The 22,575-nt window shown below is 36.7% G+C and overlaps 1 protein-coding gene across 1 annotated transcript in view; it reads right to left on the reverse strand.

Annotated features, from left to right (window-relative positions):
• The window catches only part of LOC140168459 (uncharacterized), a 32,255-nt gene that overhangs the window by 4,796 nt on the left and 4,884 nt on the right, over window positions 1-22,575 (reverse strand). Inside the window, exons 2-3 of the mRNA XM_072191855.1 lie at window positions 15,371-15,657; window positions 9-1,870 (exon numbers count right to left, since the gene is read on the reverse strand). Coding sequence (XP_072047956.1) covers window positions 9-1,870; window positions 15,371-15,647 — 2,139 coding nt within the window. The 5' untranslated portion in view covers window positions 15,648-15,657. The remainder of the gene's footprint in view (window positions 1-8; window positions 1,871-15,370; window positions 15,658-22,575) is intronic.

Raw genomic sequence — 22,575 nt, forward strand, 5'->3', positions numbered from 1 at the left:
TTTCTTACCAAGCTATATTGATCACTTCGTGGTGTTGAACACGTGGTCTCGGCAGCATTTTGAAAAGTCACCCGCCAAGCAGACTTTAACTCATTCACTACCGTCGCCAGTGCGCAGTCGCAGTTCCATGGATTATAGGATAAATCGAGTTTACTCCCCGGCTGTAAAAGACGCTGTATATCCTGATCAAATCCGCGTATTTCATTGCTAGCCACCGATAACTTGGAGAGTCGTACCCGGGATTGTAGGGGAACGTCTATCCGTTCGATCCCATTTTGTGCTAAAGTTAACGTTCTTAAATTATTCAAGTTTAAAAACACTTCTGTTGGAATTCTTCTCATGGCGTTTTTGTTCAGATTTAAAGCCTGCAGTGATTGCAACTGTTCTGTCCAATCAAAGCTGTTGCCGTTGAGGTAGTTATCTTCTAAGTTCAACTCTCTCAGTTTATTATTCAGTCTTTGGAATGACCCGGATGTAATTGTTTCTATACCATTCTCAGATAAATCTAACGTTTCCAATCGAGTTAACAAATGAAAGTATCCATTATCGATTAATCGTAAGTTATTCCTGTTTAACATCAGCGATTTTAAACTTAGCAGTCCATGAAATGAGTTCTTATCAATCATATTAATATGGTTATTAACTAGATTAAGGACTTTGACGTTAGGGGCGCCGTAGAATGCGTGCGGCTCTAGGAACGACAGTTCATTACTTTCAAGATTCAACCAAGTTAGTTTCGAGGTGAAACTAAAAGTGCTGACTTTAAAAGCTTCTGGAGATAATGTTTTAATCATGTTATCGGAAAGATGCAAATCGGCGAGTTCTTCCAATCCATAAAAAGTATGCGCCTCTATTGTTTCAAGATTATTAAATGATAAATCCAACACTTGTAGCAGTTTTAACCCTTGCAATGACCCAGGTGCAATGGTGGTGATATTATTTCGCGTCAAATTTAATTTTCGTAATTTTGGCAGCTCATCAAGCGTGTCAACATCAATAACATCCAGTGTGTTATAACTAAGATTCAATTCCGTCAGATTTTCTATTCTCGCAAAGGCCCCGTCTTCAATATTTGAGATATTATTATAAGACAAATCCATCCATAACATTGCTTGAGAACCTGCGAATATAGTGTTTGGTATTTGCTCAATCTGATTTCCCGAAAGATCTAATCTACGAAGTTGGTTCTGATAGTAGAAAGCGAATTCTTCAAGAGTACGAATGTCATTGTTTTTCAAAGATAGTACTTCAATTTTGTTGTTTTTACGAAACATGTCGTATCCTAACACTCTAATCTTGTTATCATTCAGGTGAATATCCCGTAGATCGATCAAATCGATAAGTAATCGATTCGGTATATCCAGTAGACGATTGTGAGATATATTCAATCTCTGTAGATATACTAACCAGTGCAACGAACGCTCAGGAAGATAATTCAATAAATTATCGCTCAAATCTAAATCAACCAAATTTGTGCTGTTTCTGAATAAATCCGCCGATACATGCCGGATGTTATTTCCGGACAAATCAAGGGTTGTCAATTTTGACAAATCCTGGAAAACACCCTTTGGTAGCTTCTTTAATCGATTGTGACGCAGTGATAGCGCCTCCAAACCTCGCATTTGATGGAAACTATTTGAATTCAGATACGTCACTTTGTTTCCACTCAAATCCAACTGGACAAGATTGCGCATGCTCTGAAACGATTCGTCAGCAACGGTTTTAATTTGGCGCCATTTACGTTGTGGTTGGGAATCCACTGGACTGTTGCCTTGTATTGACTGGATGGTTCCCGATTCCTTTTTGTCTTCTTTGCTTTTATCTCGTCGTTTAACTTTGCCGTTGCCAAGAAGTAATAAATACTGGGTATCTGAAATGAAATAAACGAAGTAGGTACAATTTAAAACGTTTAAAATTACAACATCAATTATTATTACAATATTATTATTAACAATTAATGGTAAGCGGATTTAATGTGTATTTCAAGGCAGGGTTCCAGCATACGGAAAGCACAGTTGCTTATATGGTTAGGGCGCGAGCTTCATAATCGAAAGGTTGCGGGTTCGAGCCCCACCACGGCCAGTATGTTGCGTCCTTGAGCAAAACAGCTTAATTCCCAATTGCTTCACTCCATGCACCCAGGTGTAAAATGGGGAGCTGCTGGTGGTAATCACAATCTAAGTCGGCCTACCTGCGCATCAGTTACAGACTTGGTGAAGCGGAAATGATTCTCATAATATCATAATGGCAGCAAAATAATTGGTGAAGTGTGCTGATACTTAGGTGAAGCGCAGGTTAAATCACCAATATTTATTTTATTGTTTTTATTTTTATTTTTTACTTCAGCTATTTCTTTCGCTGACACATCAGAGTCACCGATTCACCACAGCTGCACTTCGCACTGATAGTGCACTTATCCCATAACAGCTCCCAGTTACACCTGTGTAAGATGAGGCAAGTGAGGTGAAGCGCTTGGCTGAAGTCCACATCTCGCTACGGGGATTCGAACCAATGACCACACTTCGCACTGTTAGTGTAATTATCCCATAACAGCTCCCCATTACAACTGGATAGGATGAGGCAAGTGAGGTGAAGTGCTTGGCTCAAGTGAACATCTCAGCTCATCTCGTTGGTGCTGCAAGGATTCGAACCAATGACCACACGTCGAGCTACCATGGTATTGAGCCAAAACCATTGCCGCTGCGTCAGATAAACTTTTATGCAAGTTGCCTATTGTTTTAAACGAATTAATGTTGTTACTGTATAGTACTGAGCACTAGGTTCTTAATAATATTTGTACAGTTTTACAATATATACGCAACCCTTATTTATAACAGTGATATGTCAGTGCGTACTGAAAACTACTTTAGGAAAACTATATTTCAACTCACAATTCACCTTCTGAACTTCACTGGATCAAACTCGTGTCCTCTTTTTACCTGAACATGTGTGGTTTCATTTAAGATTTTATATTACATGTATGCTATGATCATATTCGTGTATGAGTAGTTGAACACGTTTCAAACTATCATTTACTGATAATGAATGTGATATTGATTGGTCGATCGGTCAGTGAACCGACATTGAGGCCTAAATTTCATTTTAAAATCCACACTCTCACTGTAGAAGATTTAGCAAAGGTCTTCCACATGGAGCATGGGTTTCAATTATAATTGACAGGGCCGGATTTACCTTTTGGAGGGCCCTGGGCCAGGCAAAATTTGGAGGCCCCACACACACCATGAGGAAGGTATGTGCACGCAAGTGGCCAAGTTTTGGTTTAGGTAATAGATCGACAGTGGCGGCAGGAGCGTTACAATATACATGATATAGAGGCAGACGAGCTTAGATTTTACTAGGACATTTGCCCGCGAAGCGCGCTAAAATAATTATTTCAATGTCAGACTATTTTAGCCCATAATGAAGGTGATCTTTGCTACATCGCGGGCTATCACGCAAGCAAAAATTTGCAATTGTTTTACCCTGTTTTGTGGCCTAAAGAAGGATGCCGGCACAGGTCAATTTTAAGTTGTTTGATGTATATAGAATTGGCTTCATTATTAACTAAATGCAAACTATAGATGGCGCTATTTATCCTAAATCATATTTCTTTATTTGCAAGGGGTAGGTGAATAATACTGCCATTAAAACAGCTGGAAATGTGAAACAAGCAACAAGGAAATTGTATAAACATATTTTATCAAACTATAAAAGGAGTTGTTTGTATTAAAAGCTTGAAAGAGCAATTTCCAGTAACTAAATAGCGCCACCAATTTTGTCATTAATAGATACATGTTATATCCGAAAAAGCTATAAAAATGCTATAAAAGTGAATAATTTTGTGAATGAGGGAAAATTTAAGTTGAGAATGACTCAAAAGCATCTGTATACATTAGCATGATATCACATTTAGCTGTTCAGGACTAACATGTTTTGTTTGAAAAACTAATAAATGATCCAATCAAACAACCGTGCGCGGGAGCCCCCGAAATTTGGGGCCCTAGGCTTGGGCCCATCTTCGATAATTTCAGCTCCAAAAGACCCCTAAATGGCTCATTCCTAATATTTCTGCTTTTTAAAGACGTTTCTCAACCAGAAAGCCAAGAAAAACCCTTGATTTTAACCGTTCACAGCCCCTAAATGTCTAAAGACATCCGGTACGCCGTCAGCTCCCAAAGACCCACCTCCTTGGATTGCATTGTAACATCATCATGTCTAATGAAACGCCCTTGCCTAACCCCTTCCCTGATCCCTATCGTACAGGTCTAATAACACACCCTTGTCTAAGGGATGCCTAAATGGTGAGTTGTGCATTGGCGAGTTGTGCTTGGGCGAGTTGTGACGCGAGTTGTAGGGCGAGTTGTATAGCGAGGTTTTGTTTTTTGAAATTGTATCTATTGTAGCCATTGCACTATGGATCACAATAGCCTCATCTCAATGGCATACTCCAATAACCTTAATTAAACAATCGTGCAAAATTTGACCTCAAGTTGCAGAGTATGAGTTTTTGTAGCCAAATTTTCGAAGGTCATTCAATTAATGTACAAATAATGTATTGGGGTTAAATAACTGTGCCCTTGATAGATGAACATGTTGTGTATCCTAGTGTTGCCTGCATTAAAAATCACATACACAACTCGCTACTAAGGCAATCCCCCTTGTCTAACCCCTTCCCTGATCCATAATATCCTATAGTAACGCCGGTGAAGGCACTCAATTCACGCCGTATTGCATGAATGACACCGTTGTTCGAGGGTTGGGTGGGATTAAACGGGTCACCTCCCGGGTCACCTACGGGGTACATTATAAACTATTGACTTTTCCTTTTTACCCCACAAAAGCGAACACGCGAAGCGCTCTTGACTCTTCAAATTAGATTATGATTTATTAATATTTATTTAGGCTTCAGATCAGGCTTAATAAATAAAAATGGTTTGTTTCCTGGGAGATGGCTAGGAAAACAAGTGCAAGTTTATTTTAATTTTTGTTTATTTTTAGTTAATTATGCCTTAACTTTATGCCTCAAAATATAAAAAAATATCAAATTTGTATAATTTGCCATAAAATTTATGTTATATCGCGAATTTCGAAAAATCTAAATTATTTGATATCAGAAGGCCATTCCTCGTTTTCAAAATGCAATTCGACATGTCTGATGTGCTCTCATGTCCCATAATAAATACGTGAAAAACGTCGCTATCCCAGCCCTATAAAGAGATAGCATAGACAACGTAACACAGACATCTATAGATTAACCTTTAACGTATTTTTGAACACGTGATTTTTAGGCGTAGAAACGGGGAATAATACTGAGCTCTTGATTCCCTTAAGGGGGTACTACACCCATGTGGTAAATTTGTGACTATTTTTGCATTTTTCTCAAAAAATTATTACACACTGGTAACAAAAGTTATGTATATTATTGGGGCAAGGAATCCAATTACTACACTGAAATTTCAGTGACTCAAGACAAGCGGTACCTTATTTCTGATCATAAATAACAAACCGCTTGTTCCTGGGTCACAGAAATTCCAGTGTAGTAATCGGATTCCTTGCCCCAATAATATACATAACTTTTGTTACCACTGTGTTATTAGTATTTGAGAAAAATGCAAAAATAGACACAAATTTATCGAGGGGTGTAGTACCCCCTTAACGTACGTCAACGACCGACTTGAATGCTAATATACCGAAATTCCCACATTTTTTTTCATGTTATTATTTTGAGTAGATTATCCTATCCCTGCAAGCAAGGCAAGCGAAAGAATCAAATTAGCTCCAATCTTTCACAAACACACTGTACAGCCGTGTTTCCCATGCGTAGGCATGTATGGCCTAAAAGCTTATTTAGTAGCTAAAATAATTATTACCCGCTATATTTTGTGATTGAGTAGACCTATAATAGTTATCAAAATGTCAGTCAAATGTCATAGTCACAGCCTTTTAAAGCATGGTCAATTTGATACATCCAAACATATCCTGTTATTCAATAATATTGCAACTTTAAACGTGGTGATGATCGCATCCATGGTGATCACATCCAAACAAAACAAAACTTAGGTTAGCAAGTATTTTAAACTGTTGCGATGTGGTAGTTCACAGCATCTTGCGAGTGGTAGTGAGTTTTGGCAAAAATTGCATTGATCATTGATCGTGTACCCTTAAGGGTAGACTATGTATTGTTGGTCGAAGCAACAAAAAAAAAAATCGATTTTCATTATCTAAATCAATATATTATTGACAAATAACACTTTGATGTTTTGCAAAAGATCATTCTACAAATCATGTACTTTGAAAACTTGCTTGATTTATTGTTGTTAATTTTTAATAAGTTACGTACGTTCTACAAAAGTGTTATTGTTTCAGCCCTCTTTACAGCATTTATAACTCAGGAACCAGGACCCACAAAAGTATCTGTGATATTTGAATTCATCTGAATACTCGTTATGAAACAATCAATGCAATTTTTGCCAATGCTCACTTACCATTTGCAAGATGCTGTTTACTACCAAATCGCAATAGTTTAAAATACTTGCTAACCTGCATCCCGGACCTACATGTAATTACCATGATTACGCCATCTAGGTGACGTGACGTCATTATTTTTCCTGACAAATTAAAGTTTCCTTCAAAAGAGAATGCCTTGCCACAAGATAAGATCATCTGCAAATGCAAGTTTGACCATAAATTGTTTAAACAGGAAGCCCCGCTTGCCCAGTTCTCCACAGAAGAACTGACAATACACCTGTTACTTTGATGACAGACAGAACAGAATTTACATGGATAAATTTTAACCTTGACTAATTCCCTAAGGAACTTGAACCAAAAGTGGGGCTTCCACTTTAAAGCCTACTGACAATATAAAATGAGCATTTCAAGCTATCAACCAATCAGAAATGCTGTTAGATGACCAGTAGTGACCAGAGGGTTAAGCATATTCTTCTTGACAGCTTTGTAAGCTCACAAAGGAATTATTTTCTATCCCTAAAGATGACCACCAGTTTGTATTACAAAAACTATGCCCGGTTTTTATTTAATTTTAAATTTGATATATTATTGTAATACACAGTAACAGAATGGTGAATTTCTTTTCAGTGATAGTGAAAGTGTTGCTCATGTAATTTTTTTTCTTTAATAATCTTCGATCCCCTGGAAATCTAAAAGTGCGTCCCTGAGCAGGATGAGGGTTAAATTCAAATCTATTTCATCACCCGTTCAATTATTATTAAGTTCTAGTGCTTATCCATAATAGTGACATATGGGTGTCAAAGCTCTGTGTCAAAGCTATAGCGTTAAGGAAAATGAATTCAGACTAATTAATTACTTCATGCATGCACTATTAACACATGTCAACCCATTAGCTTATCGTGGTTATTAGCAGATGTGATGATAGGACATTATAACGTTAAATTAATTATCAATCATAATCAATTAGTTATAATTTGGACGGTGTCAACATTGATGTTATTATAACATTTAAATTATAGTTTGCTTAAGGATATAGGCCTGCGAGTGTAAACCGATTCCATCTGGTGACATACATTTGCACGCACGCTCGGGACGCGTTTTTTTTTTCTGTAACCATATTATATACATGTAACGGGACACAAAATTCTGTAATCATGTAACCCTATAGGCCTAACGCTAACGCTAACCCTAACCCTAATGCCTTTCCTAGGGTTTGGATAATGTGCGAGTTGCGAGTGCGAGTTGTGAGTTGCGAGTTGCGAGTGCGAGTTGCGAGATGCGAGTTGCGAGTTCGAGTTGCGCGTTGCGAGATGCGAGTTGAAATCTGCGAGTTGCGAGTTGAAATTTGCGAGTTGTCAAAGGAAGTTGCGAGTTGGATTGCGAGTTGCGAGTTGACATTTGCGAGTTGAAATTTGCGAGTTGCGAGTTGAAATTTGCGAGTTGTGAGTTGAAATTTTGTGAGTTGCTAAGAGGAGTTGTGAGTTGAATTGCGAGTTGTTCACAAATTCAACACATGTCAACATAATATTCTTTACATTCAAAGCCATAATGTGTGATTTGCTTACAACTCAGTTTTTATAAAAAAATCTACATGGCATGGTTAACACTTGGACTACATTGAAAATTAAGTATACAGGAATATGCAAAGGGTAAAGCAGGGCAAGCATTGAATCTGGGTGTCACAATTGATGCTCACCAGTAATTGTTTATGAATTGCACACATCCCACAATACATTGTACTGTACTTCAGAAATGAAATCACCTAAATTTGACTATTTATATGGGCATAAGACGACTATACATATGAGAGTATTGACAGTTGCTTTGAAAATATTTCTCCTTAATCCTTATGATATAAGACCTATATCTTTAAAGTAAAAATTGCAGCTGACTTTGGATGTTAAAAGTACACGTACATTGTGTAGCACTACTTTCAGGCTCTGTGAATATACTATCAAGCGGGGATGCATTCATCGCGGTTGCTCGCGACACACACTTGCTACTTGTGTGAGGGCCACAGACTGTGGCTAACATTGTGGAGCTTGAAACTAGTCAATTCCACTGCATAATGGGATGAACAATGTATTTACTGTGACCAGGTTTATGCCATGTGTGGTGGCATGACAGAGCTCTAAGAGCTGCTCAAAGAACACCATAATAGGCCTATAACATAGGAAAGAGTTCTAGTGGGGTTATGGATCATTGATTCTCCCACTTCTGCACAAACAGGTTATAAATTAGCTAGACTTGTACCCGAGTCTATACCTCATCTGAGTCAAACCGACTTGAGTATACCTCGTCTAAGTCAAGCCGAGTCCTTTTGTGTCTGAGTCCGGACTCAAGAACAGGGTGCCGATCGAGTCTGAGCTAAATCCGAGTCCAGCAAAACTAAATGAAATGAGTCCGGCTCAAGTCCTGACTTACTTTGAGTTTATGTTCAAAATAAAAGTTATGAACATTTAATATAGGCCCTATCAAGGATTCCAAAATCCAAATAGAGATGAATATGAACCAATCCCATTTATGTATATTGTACACAGCTACAATGTGTGCAAGTGTTATTCCCAGTGTTATTATCTCTTGATTTCAGCTCTTTGACTAGAATAATAAGGGTTGTGCAAAAATAAATTAAAAAAGGAAAGTGGAAAAATTGAGTGAAGCACTGGTTTGGAATGAGGAATAGGTTACATCATGGATTCGGATAGGGGCCCTAAATTTTAGCCTTTAGCCTGGCCAAGGGCCCGGAAAAAGGGTAAATCTGGGCCTGACTGCAAAGGTGTACAATTTGTTACATCCTACATTTTACATGTACATGTAACAGTATGAAACCTGTGTGCTATTTGTGCTACCTGCTACATGTCCCATTCACACCCTAACTGATACACATTGTCATGTATTTTCCGTGTTCACATTTCATCTAGATTTTCATGTGGCTGGGTCTAGTTCAGAGATGTTGTTTGAATGTGGAATTCAACAGGACCTTATTCATAAAAATAATTTGAAGTGTTAATGCAACACATCTCCAATATTTTGCAAAATTGTCGGAAATTATGCTAATTTGTGACCAATCGCTATGAATCATGTTAAATTTTGATAAATCACAGCAACTTGAGGTAAATTTTACAAAATTATTTCAAATTTTGATCAATCGGTAAAATTGCCAAAATTCTGCTAATTAGAAAGCTTAAAATCTACAAATTGCTGGAACTTATGCTAAATTGTGACCGATCACTATGAATCGTTCAAAATTTTCATAAACCACAGCAAATTCAGGTAACTTTTACAAAATAGTTCCAAATTTTGATCAAATGGCTAACATCGCCCAAAATCGCTTAAAATCTACAAAATGGAGATTAATGAGCAGAGATTATGCAAATATATTGTGCGATTTACCACGTTTTCCCATGTGACATGGGGTCTCTTACATTGCGATAAGCCGGATGATTTTGTATGTAAAACTCACACATATGTATGTTAAAATGATCTGGTTTTAATGGGTAATGAAGGTCTAATTCTAATAGGGGATAAAATAGGGGGGGGGGGGGGGAAAACAAGGTCTGTATATTTTGACAAATTTGAAAAATAAGCAACTCGCAACTCAGAAGAACTCACAAATGTTAACTCACAACTCGCAAATTTCAACTCGCAACTCGCAAATTTCAACTCGCAAATTTCAACTCGCAAATGCCAACTCGCAACTCGCAAATCAACTCGCAACTACCATTGGCAACTCGCAAATTTCAACTCGCAACTCGCAGATTTCCAACTCGCATCTCGCAACTCGCAACTCGAACTCGCAACTTGCAACTCGCAAAATACCTTTACCCCTTTCCTATGGGTTATATATGATTATAGCCCGGGATTATAGCATTTTTGCGTCCCGTCATGGTTGCAGAAAAAAAATTAAGCGCCCGGGACGCACACACAAGTTAACATGTTAAGGTTTGACACTATTTTAAAGTATTGCGATTTGGTAGTTCACAGCATCTTGCGAATGGTAGTCAGCTTTGGCAAAAATCGCATTGCTCATTTCATAGCAAGCGAAGGTGTAGAAGAATTCAAATATCACATATATACTTTTGTAGGTCATGTGGTTCCTGTAGGTGGAATGGTCCCGAAACTGCAACTAAACCGAACTGCAATAAATGAAACCACAGTTTGAACAACTGACATAGCAGCCTATAAAACATATAAAATAAAGTAAATCGCTCATTCGTCCGCCTTCCGGCAGCCTAAAAACAATTGGCGAACTGAAACTCATGAACTGGTGGTGTAATCGTGATCTATGAATTCGAGCATCTAATCCAATAACCAGATGGTGTTCGCTAAGCAGTAATCCATCATGTCCACAGGCAATACCAAGGTGGCATTAAAGTATGTTTATATAGCCACATATGTGCTGGTATCGAGTGCATAAAATATCATTCGAATGATTTTTGCTTTTATTCAATAAAAGTTTAGAGTTTTGAATAATATTGCATAAAAGCATTGAAACAAAATTGAATTTGCACAATGTGTTAACTATTGGTTAGAATATGTAGAAGGTAGCTGCGATCTGTGAGATATATTTGAAAATATAACGACAATGTTATTTATTTTCAAGACCGCGCTACTTTTCAACTCACCGTTTCGGTATTTCCCAGAATCCTTTGCAAAAAACCCGAATCTACGTCATCCTCGATGCGCACATCGGCATAATTAATTGCGCACATTAGTCGAGCGAGCGCAGTATTAATTCGATGACGTGTTTTCGGTGTCATTTTCATAGGTTTACGGGATATTCCGATATGATCATAATTTTTGTTAATGCTCTGCGTGCCAGCCCAGAGGATGATTTAAGCACTTCCCAGCCAGTCTTGCGGTTAGCACAGCTGTGTGAGTGAACATGACACCACTGCCCGCCCACTGCATACACACGTGCATGGTGAAATTTGAATTTGGACAGATATATTTACAATAAATACACCTTCAAAAGGTTGGTCGATTTCACATTTTATGTTATCTACAGAAGGTGTGAATTATCCTTCATGCATACATCACTTTAGATCTGAAATCGACCAGGTAATAATGACACACGGGCAATTCTAAAACAACATCTTTTGCACAGAGTTCAATGGGATTTGAAAAGTAAAGTGGCAGTTGAAACTCTAGTGATAACACTTTTACAATGCATGATGGGGCTTCCTTAAATCATCCTCTGGTGCCAGCCATAAGGCTTCAACATAAAAACCCAAGTTTGAGACATTTTCTAAAGATATTATGAGCTATCTTAAGAACAACTGAACCAGTGCTAGGCTTGTTTGTACTCATTTTAATGCATTTTTCATGCTGATTCCAAATATGGTCATGAAAATTTAAAATTCTAAAATTTTTGAAGTTTGATTTTTTAAAAACTTGTCGTCTGCAGTCAACACCCACGTGGAGAGAGTTAAGCATTCAATCTTGTCATTCTTGTAGCAGTATTCCATCAATGTATTAAGTGACATAAATAAAGTGACATATGTTGCCCATCTTTCCTAAATGATGTGGTTATTAATTATGGTCATGGAGAAATTGATAAGAGGAAATGATTTGACATATGGGATATAGTGTTGTGATTCAATTGCATTCCTAAGGTAGACTGGTAGTCACGTTCAGAGAACTGTTGGCTGGTATGCATAAACATGATGAACTACGAAATAAAATCATGATACTATCCCAGCAAACACAAATACGTTTTAAAAACGTTTTAAATAAGTTTATATTTTGGCTTTTGGTTTAGGTAAAAACGTTTTGATAACATTAAAATGTCGGGTTATATAAAGGTCATGATATCTTTTTAAAACGTTTTGTATGAAAACACACTAGGCCTACAACAATATTTTGAAATGTTTTCAAAAAATGTTATTGTAAACTATTTTTGCAAACATTTTGGCCAAATATTGTGTCAATACTTAAATAACATTATGTTAAAATATTTGAACCCAGCAAACACAGAAATGTTCTTAAAATGTTTTTTTTTTTTTTTTTTAATAACATTTAAATGTCGGGTTATATAAAGGTCATGAAAGCGTTTTTAAAACGTTATTGAAAAGATTTTGGGCAAACATTTTTCGCAAAATATTTTTTCAACCCCAAAATAACATTCTGTTTAGAATGTTTTGTATCAAGTTTTCAAGAATGTTTTTGGAATGTTATTAAAACATTTTTATACCCTTTATATTACCCGACATTTAAACGTTTTCTGTAAAACATTTTTAACGGTTATATAAAGGTCAGGAAACCGTTTTTCAAACGTTATTGAAAATATTTTGGGCAAACATTTTCGCAAAATATTTTTTCAACCCCAAAATAACATTCTGTTTAGAATGTGTTGTATCAAGTTTTCAAGAATGTTTTTGGAATGTTATTAAAACATTTTTATACCCATGCGCGTATTTGGGGGGGGGCTTTGGGGCGCCAGCCCCCCGGGATAAAAGCAGGGGGGCGGCCAAAACGAAGGGGCGGCGGAAGAAGAAGGGGCGGCAAAAACAGGGGCGGCAAAAACGAAGGGGGCGGCAAAACGAATTAGCAAAGAAAAAAGGGCGCCAAAAATTGAAAAAGCATAAAAAATTTTAGAAAAAGGTTGCTTTTGGGACGCTAGCGCCTAAAATCCTTGTTTGCTGAGCAGTAGATTATCAAAAAATGTTTTTAAGGTTATGAAAACGTTTTATACTCTTAATATACCCTTTATATAAGCCGACATTTAAACGTTTTCTGACAACCATTTATAACCTTTTTTGAAAACGTTTTGTGTTTGCTGGTATACCATTCTAAACATAAACATCAACAAATCAACTCGACATGTGTTTTTAAAATTCGACGTGGTTTTTTTTGACTCGACGTATGTTTTTTAAACACGACGTGCGTTTTTGTAAACTCGACGTGCATTTTAAAACTCGGTGTGTTTTTAAAACGCGATGCAATTTGAACGTTGTGGCGTGCCATATAAATCGCATTTTCTGCATTCGGGTATGTGGATTTACCTTTTGAACATGTTGAGGTAATCCCAGGTCAAGCTGCGTCTTATTTTATAAATCTACATTGCAAATTGTATGCAATTCGTTTGTATTTGTGAAGATCAAGTTGTATTACTAAGTTTAGTAAGCTGGAATACTCAAACTTGGGTCTCACTCTGCACCCGTCCTCCACCCCTGGATATAATATGCGGGTATACCGCTATAATAGTTTATGGGTCGCGGTCTATATTAAGTCGGGCAAAAAGTGGGTCGCGTGTGGTTAACAACAAGAAGATACATCTAAATAAAACGTAGTTGTAAAAGGAGCCGTTTCAATGCCGGGTTTCAAGGTAGAGTCGTGTCATTTCTAGCAATAATTATGCCTATAGCTCGAGTCTTATCGAGTCCATAGTGCACTTACGTCCACGGCGAATTCACCGTGACCTTTCCAGCCATAAACCCGCTTATTGAAGATTAAACCGATACATGCAGTACTAAACCATTATATAGTAATCTATTGTCCAATGCAAATTTATTACCACCTGATAATATTGATCCAATGAGCGACCGAATTGTCCGCTACGGACGACTAATCCAATCGATAATGACTCTATTGAATTGACATGTACGAACGGAGCCCCACTGACCAAGTTTTGGGATATTGTTCACTGGTTTGCAGCTGTTTGCTGTCATTTACTCATCAAGGCGGAGTACCGTTATTATAAGGACTATGCCAATTATTTAAAGATTGACATGTAGAGAATAAGCCATAATTGATTGACAGAAAGTACTAAATTTGTACCTATGACGGTTTTATGACGCCAATCTTCAAAATACGATCAAAAAATGGCTGCCCGGTGAAGTAAAATGTGTATTGGAATAACACGGCGAGTTTGGATAGATGGTAGGATTTCTTTTTAATAAAAATGTATGTTCCCCCGTTATTAAAGCTTGTACCGGGTTGAAGATTCAGATATTTGGAAATGAATAAGTAATTGAAACAGAGAGAAAGTACTAAAATCACAGCTTTTATACTTTTTGATATATGATACTAACTAGTTCATCCCCAATAGCTACGATACAGCGCTACCAGTAGGGTTCAATTGCCTATTGTGAGTGCCCCTGTGTTGTGTGCATACATGTAGTTAACAATAACTGCATGATGCAGAAGACTTGAGCATTGTTGAGTCACCGTATATCTGGATTGAGTCATTTCATTTTTGAAGAGTCGAGTCGAGTCTTAAGGGGTATTGAGTCCTTAGTACAATTCTTAAATGAAGTTGTTCATTAGGCTATTCCAGTTGAAATCCATACTAATGAAAGAGATGGCTTTAATATTCCACAGAGGGGGTGTGAATTTCAAATAGGGTCAGGCATTCAGGTAATTCCATTTGAAATTTAAACACCCTGTTTATTTGTTCATAAATACTCACTTGATGATACAGTGGGTGTATTTGGGAGCTATTTGGGTGTATTTGGGAGCCATTTGGGTGTATTTGTTCGTAGATAGGCCTACTGCATTTTTACATTGGGCGGGAAAATACTCACATGGTGATACATTGGGTGTATTTGGGAGCTATTTGGGTGTATTTGGGAGCCATTTGGGTGTATTTTTCGTAGATAGGCTTACTGCATTTTGATTTGGGCGGGAAAATACTCACCTGGTGATATAATGGGTGTATTTGGGAGCTATCTGGCAGTGTATTTGTAAGCTATTTGGGTGTATTTGGAAGCTATTTGGGTATATTTGGGTGTATTTGATGATACAGTGGGTGTATTTGGGAGCTATCTGGGTGTATTTGTAAGCTATTGGGTGTATTTGGAAGCTGTTTGGGTGTATTTGGAAGCAATTTGGGTATATTTCGGGGCTATTTGGGTGTATTTGGAAGCCATTTGGGTGTTTTTGTTCAATCATAGATACTGACCTGGCGACACATTCTGTGGTATTTTGCCTCGTCCCCAGCAACCGACCACCTGTGCTCCTTCTTCCCATTCATACTGGTACATGTACTGTTTGAGTTGCCTATTCTGTGGCGGAGAACTGTACGATACTGTGAAACATTCGCAATGTCTCGGACAAAATGATGATGACGTCACAAGTTTATCTTCTGATGATGAGAGCGCAACGAAAGCTACGCATAGTACAGATGTTAGCAGTACCGCGGAATGGATGGATGGTAAATGATGATTGGTTTGGTGCATTTTGAAAAATCTGGAATGATAGTGAAAGAACATAATAATCAAAAATTTTGATGGGGGGGGGGGGAAGATTTGCACATATTTGCCCAGAAATACATTGCAAAATAACGGTTCTGTGTTAAGTTGATTTATTTCGTATAGACCGTTGTTTTTTAAAAAAATTTGACCAAAATCGCACATAGGCTTATGAGGCTAAGGTAGGCTACGTGCTACTGGGGTCCACATATTGCAAATATAATGCCTTTTTTTCTCATTGGTACGTGGTAGAACTTACCACAGTCTATGCATGCAAGAGTCAAATTACACGCACAGTGAGTGGAAAGTGACCAAGCACACAGGCAACGCACACTGGAATACCAAAGTCGATCTAATTCAGAAATTTAACTTTTGCTTCTCCTAAATGATGATTGATCACCAAAGTTCTGTGTTATTCCCAAAGCTAACATCTTATATCTGTAAATACAAACCGAACCAGGTCAATACCCCATTTCTTTGCCAAGTTCTGACCTTGTAAAGAGTGAAAAATGAGAAAAATTATGACTTTTGACTCCTTCCTCCATAGAAAGTATTTCACACATGTTGTGTTTAAATCCAAATTTGCTACTCTTGAACTTTTGAGTATTTTTATCTAGCTAAAAGTACTGAATGTAAACATAACAAATTATCATTTATCGAGCAAACCAGATTGTTACCTCAAGATTTAAGAAAGATACGGCAGTTTTGGCACAGTATGAACGCGTTTTGGAGTGTCTGGTACCGTGCTAAGTAGGCGCTGGAAAAAGTCTAAGAGGCAAATGAGAAGGTATTTCCTTAGCAATTTGCAAAATTGCTAAGGTCTGTTTCTGTCAAGTTCTTTGTTTCTTTCTTTCTTTCTTTCTTTCTTTCTGTCAATCTTATAATGAGCCACCGTAGCCATATGCTTTGAGCCATGTTGACCATAGTTGGTCATTAGGACCATTGGGTGGGGGACAAATGAAACATGGTCAACTTCAGGTCAAAGGTCATCCACTTCCGGTCAATGGCCAAAAACGTGATTTCACTAAAATGCTACTTCTTCCACAAATTATACAGCACGATGATGGCACTTGGGTACATGCATCAGCTATACCCAGTGTCTAAAAGTTATTGTCCAGAATTGGGGTCAAAGGTCATTAAGGGATACTTCCGGTATATGACCAAATACCATAAAATGCTGCTGCTGTCGCAAATATATATGGTACAACAATGTTACTTGGTCATCAGGACCAATAGCTGGTGGCACAAATGTCACGTGACCAACTCAAGGTCAAAGGTTATGGAAAGGTCATTATGGCCGAAAATGTTATTTCCTGTTATTACTAAAACTGCTACTCCTTACACGAATTACACAGCAAGATGATGTCACTTGACACATGCATTAGCCTTGAGGTCAACCGTCAAAGGTCATACGAAGGTCATTATGGCTGATGTGATTTTCTGTTTTGTTACTAAAAATGCTAAGTCATTCCACAAATTATAATATAGTATGATAACATTACACATTGTATTCATCCATTGGGGTCAAAGGTCATTGGGGTCAAAGGTCATGCAGATATTACTTCCGGTATGTAGAAAAATACCTTAGAAAGTCGCACTCTAATAGCGCATGACCAAAGTTGCACAGAAATATTTACATGAATATTGAATAATTTTGGTTAACAAAATGATTTCACAACTATGGAAAATAATTATGTAATATAATTAATAATTATAAGGCCAAATAAAAAAATAAACATGTTTCATGTACCCTCCCACTTCCTTTTTGAGGTTTCTTCAATCGTATATTTATTCAGTTATAACTTTAAAAAAGATATATCTAGGAAGCAGAAATATTTCTATAGCCTTGCTAATATACAAGAAACACTTTTGGAAGGTTTTATGAAAATTAGAGGTGCCGGCCTATATCCTCAGAACAAAAATAAAAAGAGGCCTCCTCCTTTTTCCAGGCATTATTGTGTATGCTAAAACAGCTCAAATTATGGGTATTCACACCGATTTTGCCATGAAAATATAAAATAAAAAGCCCCTCTTCCTCCTTTTTTTTTTACAAAACCTGTTTTTTATTTTACTTGGCCTAATTATATGATACTACAAACTTCTGTTGTAGTTATACATGTATATTCCAATGAATTACACCAAACTGCTGTACCTTTTGAACTCACATATGCTATAGGTGAGCTAACAAATTAACCTTGCTCCCATTGTCCCTATGGTCAATTTCAAATTACAGTGCATTTCAAAAAGACCTCTCAGTAAAATCAGCATATTATACTACTGCTGGCTGTTTATGCCTTAATACATCCATGCATGCTAGATAGCTAGCTGGGCTAATTAGCCATAGGCCTAGTTAATTAGCTATTGCTAAGGTCGCGTATATGTGTATGCGCAATTAGCTCTAGTTGCAATATGTTTTTACATAGGGATTCGGAATTATATGTGACGTTTTTTGTAAGGCCAAAGAAAAAAGAGTGATAATTTCAAGCTTTGAATAGAAGTGGAATTATTAACATGAACTTCAATTCCATGATGAAAAGTGTTCAAGTATAGACATTCTATCATTTTGTAAATCGTTGAGAATAAAGTTGACCATAATTCATTTCATTTTTATTAAAGGCATGACATTTCACTCTTTTTTCACTCTCTTCTCTCAGATCACTCCAAAAGAGAGAATTTATTTTCACTCTCTTTTCTTAATCATGTTTGGCTCCCTGGGCTGGCTTTTTTTCTCTTTCTCTAAGTATAACAAAACTGAAGGTTTGTGTTGACCATAATTTACCAAGCTCATCGCCTGCATATGATGAGGTCAAAATTGAAAATTGAAAATCGAAGAAGAAATAAAGATGAGCTGTCCAGTCAACTAATAAAATCAATGAAATTTAATTAAGATCACCCGAAATGAACATAAGTCAATAGGCTAGGCCGGACAAACGACCTGTAGTATACGTTATGTCATTGTTTTAAATTAATTAATTTCGACTTGAAATCTATATGGTTTTAGTACATGCACGCTATATAATGTATAATTATTGATTTTACTTATGAAAAGAAACGATGTAAATAAATAAATAAAAAAAAAAAAAAAAATAATTAAAAAAAAAAAAAAAAAATAAATAAATAAAAAAAATAAATAAATAAATAAATAAATAAATAAATAAATAAATAAATAAATAAATAAATAAATAAATAAATAAATAAATAAATAAATAAATAAATTTGTAAGCGCTCTTTAGCAAAGTCATAGTTCATTGAATTTACAAAAATTCTGATAGGATGAAGGGAACAATTGAGGTTTCGACAAAAACCAACCACAGAGGCCCAGTTGAGTTTCCAGCTAGAAGCTCCACAGCTCTTACGATGCTATGCACTCAACCGTGTAGTATAATCAAAGACTGTGTGGAGACAATTCACTGCTTGCTTAGAAACTCTTGGAATGTGCGGTCAGGTGTATCGAGAAAGAAAGAAAGAAAGAAAGAAAGTATAAGAAAGACTGAAGGACTGAAAGAAAGACCGAAAGAAAGAAAGAAAGAAAGAAAGAAAAAAAAAAGAAAGAAAGAAAGAAAGAAAGAAAGAAGGAAAGGAGGGAAGAAAGAAGGGAAGAAAGAAAGGAGGAAAGAAGGAAAGAAAGAAAGAAAAAAGAAAGCAAAAGAAAGAAAGAAAGAAAGAAAGAAAGAAAGAAAGAAAGAAAGAAAGAAAGAAAGAAAGAAAGAAAGAAAGAAAGAAAGAAAGAAAGAAAGAAAGAAAGAAAGAAAGAGAGAGAGAGAAAAAAAAAAAAATGTTGCTGGAAAAAGCTTATGAATGAAAGGTAATGGAATTGTCAAAATGAGCCTCCCTAATTGGACATTTATGATTGTGAAATATTTTTCTGTTGGATTTTGTCGCCGTATAGACACATTAAAGTGTGGATTTCAAAAAATCAAGACTTGACAAAAGGTCCGGAAATCCGAACTCCTCTTTAACCCCCTGAGCACTACCTGCCGATCTAACATTGGCTCTGATTGGTCAATTATACGTGTTATCTTCATTTTAATCACCAATCAGAATACCGTAGAAACCCGTCTATAAGGAATAGAAGCGACTGTGATGATAGCATATTTCACGCTAGCGCCCTCCACAATATTATATCATTATGGAATTTGAGCAAATCATTTACCGACACAAGCAGGTATACAATGTATTATTTTATCTTTATTTCGCATCTCACGAGCATAGCTCACTTGGCAAGGCATAAGACTTTGGTTCTTTAGATCGGAAGATGGTGAGTTCGAGCCTCATCACGGTCACACAAACTTTTGTAAACAAAATATTGTTCAAACTTTTCATTTATATTTTCTTGCATTTTCTAAAGACTCCTTTCGTGATCATTTTTTTTTTTTCATATTTAGTTTAATTTATTCTATTGTTTTTCTTTTATTGTTTCTTTTCTTTGTCTTTTTTTTTCTTGTTTAATTTTATTTTTCTTTATTTTTCTTTGATTCATATAATATTGGCAGGATAAGGAGAGGAGGAACTAAAGACCCATTCAGTGATTTGCTCATCCGGACGATCGTAAAAATCATCAAAATTCACCTTTGTCATTGTCATAGATGTGGTAACATAGCCTGTTAGTGGTTCAGCAGAAAACCGTGTGACACATAATATACATTTGGCTACATTTTATTATACGATAAATACGAATTTATTAAACATGGTAACAAATATTCTCTAGCAGATCGGTTATACGATGGAACTGGTAGGCATAGGCCTATTATAAATTCGGGATATTAAATATCTTCCTGACGAGACAGATCTGCGCATGTGGTCAAAGACGATTCCTTACTAGCCACAGACCGTCCGCTGGAATTAGTTGAACATGAACCATTCGCTATGGCTGTTGGTCGGACCTCTCATCTCTCCACATCGATTGTGACCTATAATCCCCGACATTGCCCTTATGAACTCACATCCTCCTGTTTTATTCAATACGCTGGCGAAGTTACGTAATAATCGGATTAACTACCATAGCAATAGGTGAAAACAATTTTGAATATACCGCGTTATACACTGATACGTTCAGGCGGTACCTCTTCATTGAACCATATCATGCTGCACCTGTAAGATCTTTGAAAAGACCAGTATTGTATTCAATCTATGATTGCAGACATACACAGTACAGGTGATGAGTGTAACCTGCTTGTAGCGCAGCGCGATATGTTCAAAATTGTTTTCACCTATTGCTATGGTAATTAATCCGATTAATTACGCAACTTCACCAGCGTATAATGGCCGAATAAATTCTGACCATCACTTGGCTTGTTGGATTCGTCTATACTACAATTCGCTGTCGAAGTGACGTAATAATCGCAATAACTACCATCAAGCAGATTGCACTAATCACCCGCGTATGTCACCAAACATAGATTGAATACCACTCTTTTCATAAATACTAATCTTACATGGCGAGTGATTAGCATTTCTTTGACAACTATGGTTTAATGCATAGGTGCCACGTGAACGATGAAGTGCAGGGCTATATATTCGAAATTGTATTCATCAATTGCTATGGTAGTTAATCCGATTAATTACGTCACATCGACAGCGAATAGCCTATAGTATGGGTTCAAGTGGAACAAAAAATAGTGTATGTCCATTGCTAGCTATGGTAATTAATCATGTTAGTGTTTACATCACTACTTCGGTGAAGACAAGAGAAGTGTGCCTTCTCTACCAACGCCTGTGATATAACAGGTGCAAGCGAAACAAAATTGAATGACCAGAATAGTTTCCTTTGTCAGATGAATTGATTGAAGTTTTTGAAGACACTCTATTCTTGATGGGACAATAGATATCTATTAATTATTATTCCTCATCTATTTTTTTTTATTGAAAAAACTGCAAATGTGGCAACAGAACAATATTTGAACAAAGAATTGGGATGGCACAAAGGTGCAACATAGGTTTTTATTGCAAAGACGAGGACAGACAAGTAGTTACAACACATCTGTCTAACATGGGTTTCGCTATTATTTAGAATAAATGCTTTTACTAGTTTCTATAAAACCACAAAATTACTAAAAAAAACTATAAAAAAAACTAAAAAACAACAACAAAAACACACACCTAAAATTAAACGTAGAAAGGTAGATTTGAAGAAAGATAAAAAGAACATGTCAAAAAGTTAAAATTAACGAGAATGAAAAACGGAACCGGTGCCCGGACCATGCTCTCTTCAGCATGTCTTCAGTTCCAAAGTCTGACGCTCTATCAATTGAGCTATACGATCCTGATATACGAAACAGTCGTTATTATGTCAATACAATTGATTGGTGTTACAACATACTTAGATGGAATGCATAGCCACCCAGTGCCAGTATATATTTGCTCAAACTCCAAATACAACAAGCAACCAATTTTATTGAGGGCGTTTCTTAGGTATATCCTTGTAGACGGGGTTTTACGGTAGAGCATTGCAAATAATTCACCCCAATTTTTTTGCGTGGTGGAATTATTCTAACAAGGTTGCTGATTGGTCCAATTAATAATAAAAACTTCTTTTTGACCAATCGGCAGGTAGTTCTCACGGGGTTAAGGGGTGGGTTTATTTTCTGGAATAGCCCATTGGTCGAAGTTGGTGTGAATCCTGTAAGAAATGCATCGTTTTGAAGCTAATATGCATTATGGTCATATCTGACAATAAACTGCAACAAAATGTGCAAAAAATTGCAATATTTAAACATAAAATGACAAAATATGAGGTTAGTTTACATAAAATTAGGAGAGGGATGATTACATTGACCATCCGCGTCTCTCCAAATAGTGTGGAATTTACCCGCCCATCATGTTTATGCGTTCAACGCGACTGCACAGCAGAGAATGTTCACTGACGTTGATGACGTAGTCTCGCTTTCATTTGCAAAGGATTTTGGGATACTGATCA

This window comes from Amphiura filiformis, chromosome 13 (genome assembly GCF_039555335.1).
Source record: "Amphiura filiformis chromosome 13, Afil_fr2py, whole genome shotgun sequence".
In the NCBI taxonomy this organism is placed as follows: domain Eukaryota; kingdom Metazoa; phylum Echinodermata; class Ophiuroidea; order Amphilepidida; family Amphiuridae; genus Amphiura; species Amphiura filiformis.